This window comes from Mustelus asterias, chromosome 14 (genome assembly GCF_964213995.1).
Source record: "Mustelus asterias chromosome 14, sMusAst1.hap1.1, whole genome shotgun sequence".
NCBI lineage: Eukaryota > Metazoa > Chordata > Chondrichthyes > Carcharhiniformes > Triakidae > Mustelus > Mustelus asterias.
In genome coordinates, this window is record NC_135814.1 from 100,235,641 (window position 1) to 100,258,335 (window position 22,695).

The 22,695-nt window shown below is 44.4% G+C and overlaps 1 protein-coding gene across 5 annotated transcripts in view; it reads left to right on the plus strand.

Annotated features, from left to right (window-relative positions):
* Positions 1–22,695, plus strand: part of agap1 (ArfGAP with GTPase domain, ankyrin repeat and PH domain 1) — a 698,786-nt gene that overhangs the window by 519,186 nt on the left and 156,905 nt on the right. For all 5 annotated transcript variants that reach the window (XM_078228959.1, XM_078228960.1, XM_078228957.1 and 2 more), the window contains one exon: positions 532–693. In XM_078228959.1, coding sequence (XP_078085085.1) covers positions 532–693 — 162 coding nt within the window. The remainder of the gene's footprint in view (positions 1–531; positions 694–22,695) is intronic.

Genomic DNA, 22,695 nt, shown 5'->3' on the forward strand with positions numbered 1-22,695 from the left:
GTTCAATTATCTTGTCATATTTTAAGGAGGGCCTTAAAGTAAGAAAGAGAGTTTTAAGAAAGGAATTTGAGAGTGTTTGACCTTAACAGCTGAAGACCAGGCCACAAATGATTACAATTGGAGACATGCAAAAGACCAGAATTGGTGGAGTGCAGAGATCCCTCGCTGGAGGAGGTTCCAGAAGTGGAGGGGTGGTGCGAGGGGCTGGGGGCCTCGGAAGGATTTGAGATAAAAGTTGAGAATATTAGAATCGACGAGGAGAATCGATGGGGTCTAGGAGCCAATGTAAACTAGTGACTGCAAGGGTAATGAGTGACTGAGATTTGGTGTGAGTTAGGATCTGGGCAGCAGAGCTTTGCAGAGGGTAAATGCTGAGTCTTTCTACTGTTCAATCCGCTCCTACACTGAGCATATTGTTGTTGTTGGATAGCAATGTGCTGGTAACAGAATGGTGTAACGGTCTTTGTGAACGCTACGCACTACACCAGTGAATGTTCACAATGACTGAGCACCTCTTCTTTCCATTCTCAGGTAATGTAACTCCTACGGGCTCAGCAACACAGATGGCAAGTGGAATCAGTCTGGTCTCCTTCAACAGCCGCCCTGAGGGTATGCACCAACGCTCGTACTCCGTCTCCAGTGCGGACCAGTGGAGTGAAGCCACGGTAATTGCTAACTCTGGCATCAGCAGTGGTAAGTGACATCACCTTGCTCCTGATTGTCTGGGAGGGAATGAGAGACTTGATTGTAAAGGCCAGACCTTTGTGATGGTGGACTCAGTTCTAAAATGCAGCGTTGAAGCTGTGTGTTTATGATACTAGCTTTAATTTGCCAAGCCTACTGGATTTATAACTTGCTGTATTTGTGAAGCATAATGGTAAGCATCCCTGAAACAATTGCTTTTTTACAGTTCAAATGGACATTTAGCAACACAATGATCAAGTCTGTCCTTCCAAAATTGACTGATGATTGAAGAGACCATTTAGTACTATATAGAACCACAACGTGAAGCAGAGGGGCTTATAGATGTGCTGCTATAGGTGAGAGTGATAGGGACAATCTGAGAATCAGAATTAGAAGGAACATTCAGATTCAGGTTTATAGTTGGCAAACAGTTGTTCCAATCACACAAACTCATACTGCACAGGGAAAGGCCATTCAACCTATCATGCAGGTGCCAACTCTTTGAAACTGTTATGTAATTAGTCCCACTAGCCTGCTCCTTCCTAATAGCCCTCCAGATTTACCCCCTTCAAATATTTATCCAGTTCCCTTTTGAAAGTTACGATTGAATCTGATTCCATCATCCTTTCAGGCAGTGCCTTCTGGATCATATCCTGCATCGTTTTTAAAAAAAAACTCTTCTCTTCTCGGGCGGCACGGTGGCACAGTGGTTAGCACTTCTGCCACACACCGCCAGGGACGGGGTTCAATTCCAGCCTCAGGTGACTGTCTTGTGTAAAGTTTGCACATTCTCCCCGTGTCTGCATGGGTTTCTTCCGGGTGCTCCGGTTTCCTCCCACAATCCAAAGATGTGCGGGTTAGGTTGATTGACCATGCTAAATTGCCCCTTAGTGTCAGGGGATTAGAAGGGTAAATACGTGGGGTTATAGAACATAGAGCATTACAGCGCAGTACAGGCCCTTCGGCCCTCGATGTTGCGCCGACCAGTGAAACCAATCTAAAGCCCCTCTAACCGACACTATTCCAATATCATCCATTATGGGGTTAGTGCCTGGGTAGGATTGTGGTCGATGCAGAGTCGATGGGCCGAATGGCCGCCTTTTGCATTGTAGAGATTCTATGATTCTTCCATGATTCTCCTCTCCCCTGATGCTTTTGTTAGTTCCCAGAGAGATGCGGTATTGTGCGGGATAGAATTACCGTTTGAAGATTAGGTTCCTGGTTTGCAAAGAGACTGTGGTGACGTGGATGAGAGCAATTCTCTTTTTAAAATACTTCAATTTCCAGAGGTCCAGAACTCAAGGAAATCCTGATTTCCCTCACCATTACTGACTTGAGAAGTAGCACACTGTTTAATAATGCACGTTTCCCTGGTTATGACATCCATTTGGTGTACTGATACAAAGTGCAGAGGAGTAAATCATATCTCTGTGGATATAATTTACTCAGTAAAACACACATCTCAGACATTCAAGAACTTGGCTGAGATAAGAACATTTGCCTGTTTAAAAATAATCACTTACAAAATATTGGAAGCAAATTATTGTTGCAAATCTGTTGATAGGAAATTTATTTCAAAGAATTATTCTTCAGTTTTTTTAGGTTAATCGTGCTCTGTGCATCAGCTGGGGAGCACTCCAACCTCACAGGGCAGTGGCCAGAAGTCCCACCCCATTGAGCACAAAATCCTAGGCAGTACTGAAGGAGTGCTGCACTGTCAGAAGTGCCATCTTTCAGATGCGCCATTAGGCAGAGGCCCTGTTTGCGCTCTCAGGTGAACGTAAAAAATCCTGTGGCACTATTTCGAAGAAGAGCTGACAAGTTCTACTTATTGTCCCGGTCAATATTTATTTCTCAGTCACTGTCAGGAATTTATTTAATCATTGCTGCATGGCTGATTGTGGGAGCTTGCTGTGCACAAATGGCTGCCTCTTTTTGTAAAGAGAACATAGAATATTACAGCGCAATACAGGCCCTTCGGCCCTCGATGTTGCGCCAACCTGTGAAACCAATATAAAGCCCATCTATCCTACACTATTCCAGTATCATCCATATGTTTATCCAATAACCATTTAAATGCCCTTAATGTTGGCGAGTCCACTACTGCTGCAGGCAAGACATTCCACGCCCTTACCACTCTCTGAGTGAAGAACCTACCGCTGACATCTGTCCTATATCTATCACCCCTCAATTTAAAGCTATGTCCCCTCATGCTAGCTACCACCATCCGACGAAAAAGGCTTTCACTATCCACCCTATCTAATCCTCTGATCATCTTGTATGCCTCTATTAAGTCACCTCTTAACCTTCTTCTCTCTAACGAAAACAATCTCAAGTCCCTCAGCCTTTCCTCCTAAGACCTTCCCACCATACCAGGCAACATCCTAGTAAATCTCCTCTGCACCCTTTCCAATGCATCCACATCCTTCCTATAATGCGGTGACCAGAACTGTACGCAATACTCCAAATGCGGCCGCACCAGAGTTTTGTACAGCTGCAACATGACCTCCTAGCTCCGAAACTCAATCCCTCTACCAATAAAAGCTAACACTCCGTACGCCTTCTTAACAACCCTATCAACCTGGGTGCCAACTTTCAGGGATCTATGCACATGGACACCGAGATCTCTCAGCTCATCCACACTACCAAGTATCTTACCATTAGCCCAGTACTCTGAAATCCTGTTACTCCTTCCAAAGTGAATCACCTCACACTTTTAAAATACAAAAGTGACAGCATTTCAAAAAGCACTCCACTGACTGTGAAGTGTTTTCACACATCCTGAAACGATGACAGGCGTGATAGAAGTGCAAGCATTGCTTCTTTTCTCTGGTGTGACAATATCGTGCAGTTGGAACAGCTCACCCCCACCACCCCCACCTCGCTTCCCTCCTTCCACTCTCCTTTCCTTTCCCTAACATTAGGTATGTCCTGCTACAACCAATGCAGTAAGAAGTTTAACAACACCAGGTTAAAGTCCAACAGGTTTATTTGGTAACAAAAGCCACACAAGCTTTCGGAGCTGCAAGCCCCTTCTTCAGGTGAGTGGGAATTCTGTTCACAAACAGTTTGTGTTTGTGAACAGAATTCCCACTCACCTGAAGAAGGGGCTTGCAGCTCCGAAAGCTTGTGTGGCTTTTGCTACCAAATAAACCTGTTGGACTTTAACCTGGTGTTGTTAAACTTCTTACTGTGTTTACCCCAGTTCAACGCCGGCATCTCCACATCATTACAACCAATGCCACATTGCCTTGTCACACACCAGGCATCCAAGGCTTCTCCAATTAAAACATTAATTTGGATCAGTTCAATTAAATTTGTCCCAACTTGCTTTCCTTGAGATCTCTCAACAATCAAGAGGGGGAAATGGAGCAGTCTCCTTTTCAGTGAATCTCAGCTGAATACAAACCAGACTCGAGAGATCAAAGGAATGTGATTGGCCCCAGCATTTCCACTCCTTCCTGCACCTTTTCCAATGAGTGCTTATAGACGCCCACTCACCCCACCATTTCGACATCTTACCTAAGCTGGTTGTATACAAGTCCAGATAATGAACACTAGCAGTGTAGAGAAATCATACTGGCCAAATACTCTCAACAACTGACAAACCTGCATGTTTTCCAACAAAAGATTCTCTCCAAACTGACCCATTGCTGACAGTTGTAGCCTCACGGTGTCACAGTGTGAAGTTGTGGTTTACTGTTTCAAATTTATTTGGGGAATTGAGGTGTATTGATGTGGCTGAACCATCCATCATTCATCCAGTGTCAGTTAGATCATTGGTGTTTTCATAATAATGAATTAATAATTGTAATATAATTGCTGCATCTTTCCAAGGAAGTAACTGCTGACTCCAATATTTTTACAATCAGTGCGTCTGTATTTCTGTTTCACTGTGTGTGTTTTTTTCTGCTTTCCATACAGTGAAAAGTAACTGAGCCAGATCTTCCGATACCAACAGCACTGAACGTTGAGACGTTCGCCACTGTTGTGCATTGGAGCCCTTCGGAATGTGAAGTTTAAACTTCCACTGTACAAATTTGCGCTGCCTGGGCCCCTCCCAAAATGATTCCGATGCTGCCCTCCATATTGTCTCCCTGTTCATTTCTGACGTAGGTCAGTGGTTAACAGTGGAGTCTACCTACCACCATGCACCTTCTCCCCACAACACCCCCTGTGAATCAGCTACTCACTCACTCACCGCCTATTCAGCTCCTTGCCCATGCCCTCATTTTCCCTCCTTCAGACCTCCCAAGACCTCACTCCCAAGATACACATCAGTCATGATCTAATTAAATGCCGGAAGAGGCTTGAGTGACTTATTGGCCCACTTATAGAGTCATAGAGGTTTACAGCATGGAAACCGGTCCTTTGGCCCAACTTGTCCATGCAGCTCTTTTTTTTAAACCCCTAAGCTAGTCCCAATTGCCCGCATTTGGTCCATATTCCTCTATACCCATCTTACCCATGTAACTGTCTAAACGCTTTTTAAAAGACAAAATTGTACCTGCCTTTACTACTACCTCTGGCAGCTTGTTCCAGAAACTCTCACCCTCTATGAAAAAATTGCCACTCTCTTTGTATCTCTCCCCTCTCATCTTAAACCTGTGCCCTCTAGTTTTAGACTTCCCTACCTTTGGGAAAAGATATTGACTTTCTACCTGATCTATGCCCCTCATTATTTTATAGACCTAGAATCATAGAAACCCTACAATACTGAGAGAGGCCATTCGGCCCATCGAGCCTGCACCAACCACAATCCCACCAGGCCCTATCCCCATATCCCTACATATTTTACCCACTAATCCCTCTAACCTACGCATCTCAGGACACTAAGGGGCAATTTTAGCATGGCCAATCAACATAACCCGCACATCTTTGGACTGTGGGAGGAAACCGGAGCACCTGGAGGAAACCCACGCAGACACGGGGAGAATGTGTAAACTCCACACAGACAGTGACCCAAGCCGGGAATCGAACCCAGGTCCCTGGAGCTGTGAAGCAGCAGTGCTAACCACTGTGCTACCGTGCCGCCCATCACACGCACACACACAAACATATACAAACGCAAACACTCTTGAACACACGCTCTCACACACCATACACACACACACACACACTCTCACTCACACACACACACACACACACTCACTCACACTCACACACACACACACAACATACACACACACAACATACACACACACAACATACACACACACATAACATACACACACACAACATACCGCTATAAGATCACCCCTCAGCCTTCTACGCTCCAGAGAAAAAAGTCCCAATCTATCAAGCCTCTCCTTATAACTCAAACCATCAAGTCCCGGTAGCATCCTAATAAATCTGTTCTGCACTCTTTCTAGTTTAATAATATCCTTTCTATAATAGGATGACCAGAACTGTACACAGTATTCCAAGTGTGGCCTTACCAATGTCTTGTACAACTTCAACAAATGTCCCAACTCCTGTATTCAATGTTCTGACCAATGAAACCAGGCACGCTGAATGCATTTTTCACCACTTTGTCCACCTGTGACTCCACTTTCAAGGAGCTATGAACCTGTACCCCTAGATCTCTTTGTTTTGGAACTCTCCCCAACATCCTACCATTAATTGAGTAAGTCCTGTCCTGGTTCAATCTACCAAAATGCATCACCTCTCATTTATCTAAATTAAACTGCATCTGCCATTCGTCAGCCCACTGGCCCAATTGATCAAGATCCCGTTGCAATCCAAGATAACCTTCTTCACTGTCCACTATGCTACCAATCTTGGTGTCATCTGCAAACTTACTAATCATGCCTCCTATATTCTCATCCAAATATAAATGACAAGTAACAGTGGACCCAGCACCGATCCCTGAGGCACACCTCTGGCCACAGGTCTCCAGTTTGAAAAACAACTCTCTACAACTACCCTCTGGCTTCTGTCATCAAGCCAGTTTTGTATTCATTTCACTACCTCACCCTGGATCCCGTGAGATTTAACCTTGTGCAACAACCTACCATGCAGTACCTTGTCAAAGGCCTTGTTAAAGTCCATGTAGACAACATCAACTGCACTGCCCTCATCTATCTTCTTTGTTATCCCTTCAAAAAACTCAATCAAATTTGTGAGACATGATTTTCCACTCACAAAGCCATGCTGACTGTCCCTAATCAGTCCTTGCATCTCTAAATGCCTTCAGTCATAGAATCATAGAGTCCCTACAGTGCAGTAGGAGGCCATTTGAGCCTGCAACTACAACAATCCCACCTTTTCCCTGTCATCCCATGTATTTACCCTGTTTAATCCCCCTGACACTGAAGGGCAATTTACCATGGCCAGTCAACCTAACCTGCACATCTTTGGAGTCGAAATGCTATAGGATCAGAATTGACCAGAATTGTTTCATAAGCATCACTGCTGTCTTCCGAGACTCGTAGCCGTTGTCAGAACTTCTGCTGATAGTTACATTTGTGTACCGCGCTGAGGGCTTCATTGCAGTCACCCAATTATTCTTAACATTTCGGTGAAATTCCAAGATTTTCCACAGCATTTCTTATTATTGGCAACTAAAAGATGGAATCACGAGGTGAGAATCCATGCGTAAAATGGGAGTTGTTTGGGGGGGTTGGGGGTTGGATAATGGAGAATAGGAAGTGGTATGTGCCTTCATCCCTTATTGATTGCAATAAGTAAGGACCGGTGAGTCTATATTACTAACACTGGGCAAGACTCCTCTGGCCTTATATCAAACTGAAAGAGAAATTACGTATTGATGTTGCATATACTTTCATTTTGGTTTAATTGGAAAGAATGTGAAGGAAAGGCGCTAATATCTTTCTAAAGGAAATGCATTTATCAGTCATTGGAAGTGTCAGCAGCTTAAAAAATATACATTTGTGTTACTGAATTATTGAACACAGATCATGCTCATTGACTGCAGATGAATTTACATTCTGGTAGTTACAAAGCTACTGTAACCTCCAACCGTAACCAATTTAATTTGTTCATGATGCAAGGAACCATGGATATCACAGGCAGTCTGTAAAAGAAAGGGGCGTTTATACTGCCTGCAGAATGCCTATAGAGTGCAGTGCAGGACCAGAGATATACTGTCAGCTTCCGCATTACGGGTACATTCTCTCCTAACTGCCGGTCTAAAAGCTGGAGTTGCCTGAAAACAGGACATGGTTAGAATGTGCCATCTTTCTTTTTGATTTCACTCAATTAAAATGAACTAACCTGGACAATTCGGTTCGGTGCCACATAGTGCTGGACTTATCACCCATCGTCGTTTGCAAGTCGGTCTATTCCAAGTGACCCTTAACCTCATCCGACCTGGATTAGCCTGAACCCCCGAAAGCGCCTGCCCCGAAATCGGGCAAAATGCAAATCCGCTGTCCTGAGGTGACTGGTTTTGAGAGTGTGTATCTGTACCATGACCCCCAACAACAAATGGAAATCTGTGTTGATGCAGAACCTGGTTTCTGACATGTTAATAACAATATCATTGTTTGCAGAATTTGATGGAGTTGCTTTGTCTCTCTCTGAACACTAGGAGGTAAATTTTCCGGTTCCGTCCACTGCAGGAATCGTTGAGGGCGAGACTGGAAAATTTGACAGACCGTTGAAAGGTCCATTGACCTCGGGCGGGAATTTCCAGTCTCGGGGCAGACGGGACTGGAAAATCCCACCCTAGGAGTGTAACGTCACAAATTTCTCAGATTTGGAGGCGCGGGGATGGGTGGTGGTGGGTGGCAGGATGCGCCACATAACCTGAGGTTTGCACTAAAAATTTAGGCAAATTTAAACTGTTCACTAAGCTAAATTTGCTCCCGGGTTACAATAAACTGATGAAGCTATTGAGAAGTGAGCTTGTCAGTCGAAAACAAGCTCCATAATATGTAAATACTGTACTTAGAAAATATAAAGATTGACATTGATTGGAATGAGTTTGAACACAGACTGAGATAAACACAGGCGGAGGGAAGGTATAGCTTGAAGCTGTAAAGTGATGAAGATTTTCCTTGTTACAACGTCGCTTCTGAAGGGATGTATTATTTGCCTCTGTGCTTTTGATACTGTTGGCATCTTGGTTTTGTGTGGGCAATCGGTGTCCCCGGTAATCAGTGGGATGATTTCGAGGCGGGAACTTGGAGCATTTAGCAGCACTAACAGCTTCTAGCAGGGGAATTGTTTCTTAGATCTCATGGCAGCCTGACACAGTTTAAAAAAATACTGTGTCTTCATTAGTGTCTGGGAGCCTTTGAGTAGCTCCCAGATTTAGTCGGCATTTTATACGCTGGGACTTTTTAACTGTCCTTATTAACCAGCTATTGGGGATCCCCTGGGTCTTGGCTGTTTAAAGAGGTGCCTTGTATCATTAGATAGATTGCACTGTAGGAGGCAGAGCAGGGGAGTAAGAGGTGCTAGTTAAACTGTGAGAAAATGGGGCCAAGAGCTAAGCTCCTGCCTCCAGTAACTGCTGGAGTAGATTTATCACAAGTCGCTTCGATCCAAGGCTCAGGCTCCGATACACGCTCAACTGTTTATCATGCTAATGGTGTCACACAGACTGAGCGCATCAACTTATAACAATTTCCGAAAGAGATTTTGTTTCGTCCCTAAGTGAACAAGCAGTTTGATTTCATCGTGCGGTGTTTAACAACTACAGCTAGTGATACTTGTCTGTTGATTTTCTTGCAACCATTATGGTTATAGTCGCATTTAGTCTTTAATGATCTGGATGAAGCAGTAATGATGGATTGTTCTTATGTGCCAAGGCTGAGAGAGATTGAGTTTAATCTTCAGTTATTATTTCCAGTCTCTGATAGCTCCATATGCAGTAAATTGTGCTTATAGGACTGTAGTCACTGGTGAACTTCAGTACCCCTCATCTCTTTCATAGATGCATTTAAAGGGGAAGCCAGAGAATCATAGGAGGGAGAAAGGAATAGAAGGCTGATCGAGTTCGATGAGTAACGAGAGGAGGTTTGCGTGGAGCATAAACAATGGTATAGACCTGTTAGGTCAAATGGATTGTTTTGGTGTTGTAAGTACTCAATTCTGAGGGAGGTTATCAGTTGGGATCACAGTTATACTCTCACCAGCACCCCCCCCCCAATCCCTGCCTACAATGTTGTGCTCTAGAACTGGGATGCTGTAATGTGCTTCCATTAAAGTTTGAATAAAAGCTGCTTCCAGCTGTTTTTTTCACTGTCCATTCTGAACATACAAAATAGGAGCAGAAGTAGCTTATTTGGTCCCTCGAGCCTGCACAAGGCACAAGTAAAGCTTACCTCTTCACTTCAGTGGAAGGGGACGCGGGTGGGGAAAGTCACTGCAGCCTCCGGTTTCTAACCATCCCGATAGCCCTGGAGTCCCAGCAATTCCAGACTAATCTTTAGGTCAGGATTGCGAGCAATCCCAGGAGAAACATCAGAGAGCCATAAGAACGATGGGGATCCTCCCCCCTCCTCCCTCCATTCTCTTTGGGACTATTCTCTTTGACAAGGAGGGGATCTTGCACGTGGTGCTGTTCCCATATGTCTGATACCCTTGCCCTTCTAGGTGGTAGAGTTTGCAGGTTTTGATGGGACTGTCGAAGGAGGTTTGGTGAATTGCTGCAGTGCATCTTGTAGGCGGTACACACTGCTGCCACTGTGCGTCGGTGGTGGAGGGAGTGGATGTTTAAGGTGGTGGATGGGATGCCAATCAAGCGGGGCTGTTTTATCCTGGATGATGTCAAACTCCTTGGAGCTGCACTCATCCAAGCAAGTGGAGAGTGAAGAGTGTTTCCATCACACTCTTGACTTGTGTCTTGTGTACAGACTTTGGGGAGTCAGGTTATGGGTACACACCATAGAATTCCCAGCCTCTGACCTGCTCTTGTTGCCATGGTATTTATATAGATGATCCGGTTGAGTTTCTGATCAGTGGTGACCCCCAGGATATTGATTGTGGGGGAATTTTGCAATGGTAATGTCATTGAATGTAAAGGGGAGGTAGATTATCTTTTGTTGAAGATGTTTATTACCTAGCACTTGTGTGGCAGGAATGTTGTTTGATTTCTGGTTCACTGACCCCTTTATATATTGAAATAATTTGTATTTCTGTTGTACCATTCACAACCTCAGGATGTCTAAAAGCATTTTAGAACCAATTAAGTCAGTTTTTGAAGTATAGTCACTGTTGTAAAGTAGGAATTGCAGCAACTGAATTGTACACAGCAAGCTCCCACAAACAGCAATGTGATGATCGCTGGGCAATTTGTTTTAGTGATATTAGTTGAGAGAACAGGGACTTGTATTTATATAGCACCTTTCATGACCACCGGACATCTCTAACCATTTTAAAGCTGTTTTAAGTACTTTGTTGAAGTGTAGTCATTGTTGTAATGTCGGACGCACAGCAAGCTCCCACAAACAGCAAGCTGATGATTACCAAATAATCTGTTCCACTGATGTTGGTTGAGGGATAACTTTTGGCCAGGACCTGGAGGAGAGCCCCTGGCCCTTTTTCAAAATGGTGCCATGGGATCTTCCATGCCTACCTGAGAGGACAGATTGGTCATCTGTCTAATATCTCATCCAAAAGACAGTATCTCTGACAGTGCAGCACTGCCTCAGTACTGCACTGCAGTATTAGCATTGATATTTGTGCTCACGACGCACAGGGGGAGTTGAACCCACAACCAGAAAGGCACTATGGAACTGCAGTTGTTTGTTTAGGTCAAGCTCTGTTGCGTCTCTTTGGCAGGATTGGGAGGAGGATCTGGAGATGCAAAAAGACAAACAGTTTAAAGCAGGAATTATTTTTATATTTAAATAAACATATGGTGTGCTTTTGTCCAGAAAGGACAATTTTTCCAATTTCTGTCTTTTATATTTTAAAATATCCCATTGCACGCGTATCCTCCATCCCTCTCTCCCTCCCCCACACACTCCGAAACATTAGTAATGGCCGCAAGATAATCACGGCAGCACCACGCTATCCTAAAAGTGGTAGGAGAGCTGTCTAATACTCACCCCTGGCAGCTCCCACATCTTCACAGGCATAAGATCAAACAAATTAACAGCAGAGGGAGGTCAATGTTCCTTTGCACCTTGCGCCCCAGGTACGGTGATGATGACATATGATTTGCGCCAATGACTCCCTGCTCTGGTCACCATTTAAATTGTGCCACCATTATAGATGCCTCTGTTAGCGCAACAATAACTCTCTCTTTAACAAATGCAGAAAAAAAACCTACTGGCATGAATTTCAGAGTCCTGCAGTACTACCTTCGCAGGGGCAGTGCTGATGTCTCTGCTAGCTGTCTGGATTGGGGTTTTTTCACAGCTCTGATTATCAAGATTTATTTTTCCTCCACTAGGTATCTTTCCATGTCTACTCTTTCTCTGAACATACATATGTATGTATGAATTAGGAGCAGGAGAAGCCCACTTGGTCCCTCAAGCCTGCTCTGCCATTCAATGAGATAATGGCTGATCTGATTGTAATCTGAACTCCACACTCCCTCCTATCCCAGATAACTTTTCACCCCCTTGTTAATCAATAATCTATCCAACTCTGCCTTAAAAGTATTCAAAGACTCTGCTTCCACTGCCTTTTGAGGAAGAGAGTTCCAAAGACTCATGACTCTCTGAGAGAAAAAGATTCTCCTCATCTCTGTCTCCCTTTATTTTTAAACAGTGGCCTTCTAGTTTGAGACTCTCCAACAAGAGGAAGCATCCTCTCCACATCCACTTTGCCAATACTCCTCAAGATCTTAAAGGTTTTGATGAAGTCACCTTTAACTCTTCTAAGCTTAGTGAATACAAACCTAACCTCTCCAATCTTTCCTCGTATGACAATGCATCCATTCCTGGTATTAGACCAGTGAACTTTCTCTGAGCTGCCTCTAACGCATTTACATCTTTCTTTGGGCGGCACGGTAGCACAGTGGTTAGCACTACTGCTTCACAGCTCCAGCGACCTGGGTTCGATTCCCGGCTTGGGTCACTGTCTGTGTGGAGTTTGCACATTATCCTCGTGTCTGCGTGGGTTTCCTCCGGGTGCTCCGGTTTCCTCCCACAGTCCAAAGATGTGCGGGTTAGGTTGATTGGCCATGCTAAAATTGCCCCTTAGTGTCATGAGATGTGTAGGTTAGAGGGATTAGTGGGTAAAAGATGTAGGGATATGGGGATAGGGCCTGGGTGGGATTGTGGTTGGTGCGTACTCGATGGGCCGAAGGGCCTCTTTCTGCACTGTAGGGTATCTATCTAAATAAGGAGACCAATACTTTACACAATATTCCAGATGTGGTCTCACCAATCCCCTGTACAACTGAAGCATAACCGTCCTACTTTTGTAAGCAATTCCCCTCACAACAAACAATAATATTCTGTTAGCTTTCCTAATTACTTGTTGTACCTTGTTGTACCTGTATCCTAGACTTTTGCGATTCATGCATTAGGACCCTCAACTCCCCCTGCACCTCAGAGCTCTGCAATCTCTCACCACTTGGATAATAAGCTTTATTGTTCTGTTTGTCAAATTGTGCTTCCCTTATTTCTGGCAATCAATAGATTGATCGATTCAGATATTCAGACAATAATGTGGGCTGTTTATGCCCTCAACAAAACCTGCTCAAACACCAGGCAGAGCCAGACAATTTTCTTCAGCTTTTAAAAGGAAACTACTACAGGAAAAATCTTGACCAGGTGAAGTATCTCACTTTGGTCTTTTAACTAAACCCATGAACGAGACGGCATGATAACATGATCCAAACTGTGATGATAATGTCAGATTGCCATTCAAATAAAATTTGTACTCTTGTTCCCGCTTCTAATTCCACATGCTCCTGCCCCCTCCCTCAGACTGACCTTGGGCCTACTGCTGGAATTTCCAGAACTGCCATTGAATACTACCTCCTTGGCCTGACACGTCCTACTGAAACAGGTTTTTGCCAGCACTGGCCTGTACACAAGATGTCCACCTTTCATGACTTCCATTGGTTATGGTAGTCCTTCTGGTGGAAATTATTTTTGTGTGTGGGAGTTTAAACCGGAGCTAGCCAGGGAAACTATTAGAGAAACTTCTGAAGGAGAGCATCTATCTCTACTTGGAGAGGCAAAGCTTGATCAGGGATAGTCAGCATGGCTTCGTCAGAGGGAGGTCATGCCTACAAATTTGATTGAATTTTTTGAGGAGGTGACCAGGTGTGTAAATGAGGGCAGATAAGTGGAGCTGAGTCCACGAAAAGATCAGCCATGATCTTATTGAATGGCAGAGCAGGCTCGAGGGGCCAAATGGCCTACTCCTGCTCCATGTTCTTATGTTCTTACGCAGTGCAGTCGATTTAATTTATATGGTTTTCAGCAAAGCCTTTGACAAGGTCCCCCATGGGAGACTTGTTTAAAAAAAAGGTAAATTCACATGGGATACAGGTAATTTGATCAAGTGGATTCAAAATAGGCTCAGTTGTAGAAGACAGAGGATGATGACAGAAGGCTGCTTTAGTGACTGGAAGCATACTGCAGGGATCTGTGTTGGGCCCCCTATCATTTGTCATTGATGTAAATGACATTGATGATTATGTGGGGGGTAGGATTAGTAAGTCTGCGGATGACACAAAGGTTGGATAGGTGGTTAACAGTGAGGCGTAGTGTCTTGGACTACAAGAAGATATAGGTGGAATGGTCAAATGGACAGATAAGTGGCAGATGTAATTTAATGCTGAAAAGTGTGAGGTGATACACTTCGGAAGGAGTAATTTGACAAGAAAGTACTCAATGAATGGTAGGACACTAGGAAGTTCTGTGGAACAAAGGGATCTTGGCGTGTTTGTCCACAGATCTCTGAAGGTGGAAGGGCATGTTAGTAGGGTGGTGAAAAAGGCACATGGGACACTTGCCTTTATCAATCGAGGCATAGATTACAAAAGCAGGGAGGTCATGTTGGAGTTGTATAAAGCTTTGGTGAGGCCAGAGTTAGAGTACAGTATGCAGTTCTGGTTGCCACATTCTCGGAATGTTGTGATTGAACTGGAGGGTTGCAGAGGAGATTCATCTGAATGCTGCCTGGGATGGAACATTTAAATTATGAAGAGAGGTTGTTTTCGCTGGAGTAGAGAAGACTGATGGGCGACCTGATCAAGGTGTACAAGATTATGAGGGACACGGACAGGGTGGATAGGGAGCAGCTATTCTCCTTAGTTGAAGGGTCAGTCACAAGGAGACAAAAGTTTAAGGTGAGGGGCAGGAGGTTTAGGGGAGGATGTGAGGAAAAACGTTTTTACCCAGAGGGTGATGATGGTCTGGAATGCGCTGCCTGGGAGGATAGTAGAGGCGGGTTGCCTCACATCCTTTAAAAGGTATCTGGATGAGCACTTGGCACATCATAACATTCAGGGCTATGGGCCAAGTGCTGGCAGATGGGATTAGGTGAGAATTCAGGTGTTTCTAATGTGTTGGTGTGGACTTGATGGGCCGAATGGCCTCTTCTGCGCTGCATGAGTCTATGATTCTATTCTGTGATCTATGAAACATTTAGACCACAGGACTCGCACTAAAATTCCAGATGTATTTTCCCAAACCCAATGGTATATTTTGAGAATATAAAAGATTAAAAATGAAAAAGTTGTTTATTCTGAACACCCATACCGTTTGATATTTAAATTTTAAAAATCGTTCCTACTTGAAGGTATTAATTTTCTCTGTTCCTCTAGCTCCCCTGCCCCGAACTCAAATATTCAGCAGTTTTCAAACTAATAGAATGACTTTCATTTCTGTCGTGTCCTTCACAACCTCAAGATCTCCCAAAGTGTTTTACAGCCAATGAAAACAACAGCAGCATTTACAAATGAAGCCACGCAGCTCAATCGTAGCACTCTCGCCTCCGAGTGCCATTCAAGCCCTGCTGCTCCGAAAACATGAGCCCACAATCTAGACTGGGACTGTAATACAGTTCTAAGAGAGTGCTGCACTGTTGGAGGTGCCATCTTTTGGATGAGATGTTAAACCAAGAACCCGCTGTGCCTCATTTGGATGTAAAAGGTCTCATGGCACGAGTTGGAGACTGAGGAGGGTGCCCTGGTCAATATTTATTCACAGTAAGAAGTCTCACAACACCAGGTTAAAGTCCAATATTTATTCCTCAACCAGAATCACTGAAAGAGATTATCTGGGCATCACGAGGGGTCACGGGCTCAAGGTGAGAGGGGCGAAGTATAACTCAGATATCAGAGGGACGTTTTTTACACAGAGGGTGGTGGGGGCCTGGAATGCGCTGCCAAGTAGGGTGGTAGAGGCAGGCACGCTGACATCGTTTAAGACTTACCTGGATAGTCACATGAGCAGCCTGGGAATGGAGGGATACAAACGATTGGTCTAGTTGGACCAAGGAGCGGCACAGGCTTGGAGGGCCGAAGGGCCTGTTTCCTGTGCTGTACTGTTCTTTGTTCTTTGTTATCATCATCACTGCTGTTTGTGGCAGCTTGCTGTGTGCAAATTGGCTGTTACGTTTCCAAATGACAGCAGTGACCACCCTTTAAAAACATTTCATTGACTCCCAATGGAAAAAATATAAAATCTCAGAAATAAGGTCCAAATTGGCATTCCATTTTAAGGTATGCAAGACCCGTTTAGCTCAGTGCTCTTACTTCCCAGTTTTTACTGTCTTTTCCCGTTGGTGCTTGGGAGGTCGGGAATGTAGCTATATAAATGTAACCCTTGTTTCTTTCCACAATGTTTAACATGGCCAGTTTTGATCAATGATTAGCAATTAGTAATAGATACACTGGCTGATTCACTCATTTCCACACCAGCCCCCCATCCCCGACAACCCCAGCCCTCTACTCCCAATTACTAATCTTGCCCGTGCTAAGAAGCTGACCCAGAACCCTTCTACTCTGTGGCTCAGTGCTGTGCCATGCGATTTATTCAACAAACAGGCATCTGCAAAGCATGGGCTGACTGCTGTAATGCAAAATCTTCCTTGTGCTAACTTTAAACAAGAATATTCATACACAGGGCCAATGATTGCGGCAAGGGTGCTTCAGACACACCATGCGCAGTAACAAATATCCGATAACTGCTGTCTGGCAGGGTGGTGCGAGGCAGTAATTCAATCAAGCACCTCTAATGATGACATAAGCTGTGAAAATGAATTACTGCCTGAAACTCACTGTCAGCCATATGTCGTTTGTTATATTCTGTAGTCTCGACATTCCAAGTTGAGAGACCTTCCCATTTTGCAGTGGTCATTGTGTGTGCCATCACCACAGCATCAAGATTCTGACATTGGGCTTGAACTTATATGACATCACATGACTGCCACCAAGTTTTGAACATTCGCAAAGAATATATATTGTGTAATCTCTGTGGCTCCAAATTCCTGCGCCTTTGCAGCTAAAGCCTGCGTGCTTATTGATTTGCTCCCACACTAGCAGTAATTAGAAGTGCTATCAATAATTTACATTAGTCTTAAACTGGCTTTATAGACAGCTGGTCTGCTGCCTGTTATTTTCATCAACTTTCATCCTTGTTTATTCTTTCTTTCAAATTACTTCACAGGATGTGGGTGTCGCTGACAAGGCCAGCATTTATTGTGCATTCCTAATTAAAGCAAAAAGATACCCTTGCCTTTCTGTAGTGCCTTTTGCAAACCCCTCCCCCCAAAGCTGGTCTGAGAAGGTGGTGTGGTGGGCCAGCTAAGTGCCTTGATGTTGGCCTGGAGTCAGGTAGAGGCAAGACTGGGTAAGGATGCCAAGGTCCCTCACAACCATATGTGAAACTTGTTGAGTTATTAGAACAATCAAAAAACCTCACTATCACTTTGACCAAGACCAGCCTTTTCTTTCCAGAATTTAAAAAAAACTGAACTCGGATTTGGAATGAGATTTGAACCTAGGTTCTCTAATTCCCTACGCTGGCAAGACAATAACGATGCTAAGTGACAATGGGACTGTTCTCTGTTTCTCTCTTCATGGATGCTGGCAGACCTGCTGAGAATTTGCAGCCTTTTCTGTTATTTTAGATTAATCCTGAGTACTTTGTTTTTCACTGTACTATTTAACTTTGCTATTATGGGTGAGGCTTCCACCCCCATCAGGAAGTTTTCAGCCAATCTGATTGGCTGGGTAGCACTGAGTCCCAGCAGCGCCAGGTTCCAGTAGTGGGCATCGCTGGGGCTACTGTCAGAGCAAAAAAAGAGGAGGCTATGTAAACTGGACTAGAGGCAGGTGCAGGATATCAGCAGAGGCTGGCTGGCAGACCCAGCGAGGGAATGAGGGGAGTGGGAGGCCGGGACTGGGGGGGGGATGCCCTTGTCTGTATTATCTCCAATGGGCACAAGGGGACCCCACCACCCCAAAAGAGGGTACTCCTTCACTGCACCACCATTGGCCTTTTCAATCTCATTTCACACCACCATTCTTTTGGTGTCACCATTGTTCTCGGGACAGCTTCTGCTGTGGCCCAAGTCCATTTGGAGTCAGGTTGAGACTGTGTAAAGCCAAAAAGAAATCTCTCAGTGAGCAGTGGGAGGCCTCCATCCTGTCCATCCAACATAAATTTCAAACACCCGATGAAAAGGAGACTGAAATTGCTAACTATTTAGTGATAGTTTAACACCATGAGAAGAGAAACATCTGTCCTCTACAGGAGAACAGAGCATACAGCATGATGATGGTTAAATCACACTTGGAGTACTGTGGATGGTTCTGGTCTCCAAATTACAAAAGCAAATATAGCAGCTGGAACTGAAAGCTAGTCTCGATAATGGTTACCCCTGAAGCCATCATTGATTGTTGTAAAACCCATCTGGTTCACTAATGTCTTTGGGGAAGGAAATCCTGGTTCTTACCTGGTCTGGCCTACACGTGGCTCCAGATCTTAACTACCCTCTGAAATGACCTAGCAAGCTGCTCAGTTCAAGGACAATTAGGGATGGGCAGCAAATGCTGGCCCAGCCAGCGATGCCCACATCACCCGAGAGGAGAAAAAAAATCTATTGAAGATGCAAACTGGATTTATGGGAAAGTTACAATAACTGAGCTATTATGACTGTCAGACAGAACAGGAAGGCTAAGGGGTGATTTAATAGAGGTCTTTAAAATTATGACAAAGATTGATAAGGTAGATACGGAGGGAATGTTTGTTTACACTTGTGCAGGAGATCCTAATCTAGAAGTCAATAATATAAAGTGGTTGGTAAAAAATTCAGTGGGAATTCAGCAGAATCCAAAGAGTAGTTAGCATGTTCAAACCAGTGACTGCAGATTTTATTTTATTCTTTCGCTAATTCCATGACGGTTTCTGAATCAACAACCTCTCCTGGTTTGTGAAATGAAGTAAGAAGTTTAACAACACCAGGTTAAAGTCCAACAGGTTTATTTGGTAGCAAAAGCCACACAAGCTTTCGGAGCCCCAAGCCCCTTCTTCAGGTGTGAGCCACTCACCTGAAGAAGGGGCTTGGGGCTCCGAAAGCTTGTGTGGCTTTTGCTACCAAATAAACCTGTTGGACTTTAACCTGGTGTTGTTAAACTTCTTACTGTGTTTACCCCAGTCCAACGCCGGCATCTCCACATTGTGAAATGAAAACAGAAAGTGCGAGGATAGCTCAGCAGGTCTGGCAGCATCTGACGAGAGAGAAAAACAGAGTTAACATTTGGAGTCCAGTAAGATTCATTTCCAAAAAAGCATTCATTATTGTTGGGCTCTTGAATCTGAAGCACTATGTGGATTAGGAGAAACACTCTGCATTAATCTCTGGGCATTGGATTATTATTTCCTACCGGCAGCCTAACAAATATCTATTGCTTCCTGTCATTCAGCAACTTCCTTATTCCCCTGTCCCAGCCCATCCTTTCTACATTCAATTCCCACATTTTCAGTGCCAGTTTCATGGGTAACTTTGTCTGGCTACATACCGTCAGTATGAATCTTCGCTGCCCATTGAGGATTTTACACCATGGATGAGCAGTCTTTGCCCAGTTTAGCACTCTATAATCCCTACTCGAGCTAACACAGCTCCCTCAGGCTGTCAGACTCAGTGACTTCTCCCCATCCAGCAGCCTGTGTTGCTAACTATCTCTATTGAAGTTGATTGGTTTCCCTCAAACTGTCCAGTTCAGTAACTCCACTCTGCCAGTAAGCAGTATTAATGACCATGTCTGTTTAATGAGCCCGATTGATCTCTCTCACATCGTGGGGACTCGATAACTCCACCAAGGTTTTTTTTTAACCATCTAGTCAAGACTTGTTTTAATGAGTAGTTGAAAGCAGATACAAACAAAACGATGCTGAATTCTAGGTGTTGTTTTGCAAGTGATTGTTTAAGAAAGTTTGCTGACTGCGATTGTCACTCGTTAATGGTTGTCGGCAGGCAGTAGTGTTCCAGGATGTGCAATCATCGTATCGATGTATAATTCAGACAGAAAGAGTGGTTGGTGCAGCTGCAACCTGTGGATAAAGGATCCCATTGTGTCTGAGCCTGAAACAGGACCTGACTGCAGAATGTCTTTGCGGGTGTCTTTGATTCGAAGCATGCAAGAAATTCAAGGCCCAAAAATTACAGGTTGCAGCCTTGGGAGGTCAAGCTACTTAAAATGCAACAATGTTATTGAACTGATCAAAAGTTTCCCAAGGTTTGGCTTGAGGTATTTGAAGCTTTTATTAACGTGGTTGTTGAAGGTGGACAATATTGCCTCGAATTGTCACACTATCCTGGAGGCTGCGGAGGAAAACACGAATGCGGTTGTCTCCCATTACCTCATTTCCCATATCAATTGAAAATTGCCGATTAACGGCAACATAATAGTCACCATTCTGGCGGTAGTTACACAGGCTTTTCCCCCATTGGCCACAGTCCACTTTATAAACAATGCCAGGTTCTGGGAATTAATTACATTGTTGTCCTGTACAGATGCAAAATTTAAGGGTGGAATCTTCCGCTCCTGTCAGCTGCGGGAATTGTGGTGGGTGGGGGAGTGAGATTTGGAGGGAGGCCAAATAGGGACGGCACGGTGGCACAGTAGTTAGCGCTGCTGCCTCACAGTGCCAGGGACCTGGTTCAATTCCGGCCTTGGGTGACTGTCTGTGTGGAGTTTGCGCATTCTCCCCTTGTGGGTTTCCTCCGGTGCTCCGATTTTCTCTCTCAGTCTAAAGATGTGTAGGTTAGGTTGATTGGCCATGCCAAATTGTCCCTTTGTGTCAGAGGGATTAGCAGGGTAAATATCTAGGGTTACTGGGATAGGGTCTGGATGGAATTGTTGTTAGTGCAGGCTCGATGGGCTGAATGGCCTCCTTCTGCAATGTAGGAATTCTATGATTCTAGGCCAAAAATGTAAGGCTGTAAGGAGGTTAGTTTGGAATCTTGCTCCCCTGAATCAAGGAGCAGGGCAAAAGAATCAGTGGTTGTCTGGGTGCCATTTAAAGAGTGCACTGGAGCCAATGAGGTAATGGTGGGGCAGGCCACGTTCTGCCCGTTCCATCGCGAGATTCCACATGCTACATATTTAATGAGTTTAATAGTGCAAAATCTTACAAATTCAGCCATCAGCTCTCCAGCAAAACATAGGAACACCTCACAATCTGTATCTTGATTCTGTCGTTTACACGTTCTGATCCCTTAATGGATGCTCTTAGCACCATTTTCAGCCTTTATCATCACCATTTAAATTCCTTTCGTACAATTACTGTCCCCCCCATGTCTGATTTTCTTTGGCTTCAGCTCTGACTAAGTGTCATCCAGACTCGAAACGTTAGCTCTGTTCTCTCTCCACAGTTGCTGTCAGACCGGCTGAGTTTCTCTGGTGCTTTCTGTTTTTGTTTCAGATTCCAGCATCTGCAGTATTTTCCCTTTATTATTATTCAACAGCAATGCCACCACTGAATTCCCCCACCATTAAATCCTGGGGGTTACCATTGGCCAGAAATTGAACTGCACAAGTCATGTTGCTGCCTCACAGCACCAGGGACCCAGGTTCAATTCCAACCTCGGGTGACTGTCTTTGTGTAGTTTGCACCTTCTCTCTGTGTCTGCGTGGGTTTCCTCCCACAGTCCAAAGATGTGCAGGTTGGATTGGCCATGCTAAATTATCCTTTAGTGTCCAAAGATGTGTATGTCAGGGGGATTAGCAGGGGAAATATGTGGGGATATGGGAAAGGGTATGGGTGGGATCCTTTGTCAGAGAGTTGGTGCAGGTTCGATGGGCCAAATGGCTTCCTTCTTCATTGTAAGGATTGTATGATTCTGTGATCTAAATACTTTGGCTACAAGAGCAGGTCAGAGGGTGGGAATTCTGTGGTCTGACTCCCCAAAGCCAGTCCCTCATCTACAAGGTATGAGTCAGGAGTGTGATGGAATACTCTCCTTTTGCCTGGATGAGTGCAGCTCCAACAACACTCAAGAAACTCGACCAGGACAAAGCAGCTTGCTTGATCGGCACCTTAAACATTGACTCCTGTCACCAGCAATGCACAGTGGCAGCAATGTGTATCTTAAACAATGCACACTGCAGCACATCACCAGTGCTCCTTTGACCGCACCTTCTAAACCTATGACCTATACCACCTAGAAGGACCTAGATTCATGGGAGCATCACCAACTGCAAGATCCCCTCCAAAGTAAAATCATCCTGACTTGGAAATGTATCATCCATTCCATCACTCGCTGGGTTAAAATCCTGGAACTTCCTCCCTAACAGCATTGTGGGTGGACTGTAGCGGTTCAAGAAGGTGGCTTACCACCACCTTCTCAGTCGCAATTAGAGATGGGCAACCTATGTTGCCTTTGCCCACGATGCCCACATTCCATGAAATAATTTTTTAAGGAGCTAAATTAAACATTTTGAGTAAGCGTGCTTTGTGATACCGTAAAATGACCTGGTGCATTTCCAAAATGCCTGAGAGTTCTTAATGAGAACACATACACGCTAGTTAGTTATGTTCTGCTAAGTGACGTTCTATGATTGTTATACCATAGCTAATGAAGCAGAAAACCTAAGCAGCCCATTGCTAAGACTGGCAACAA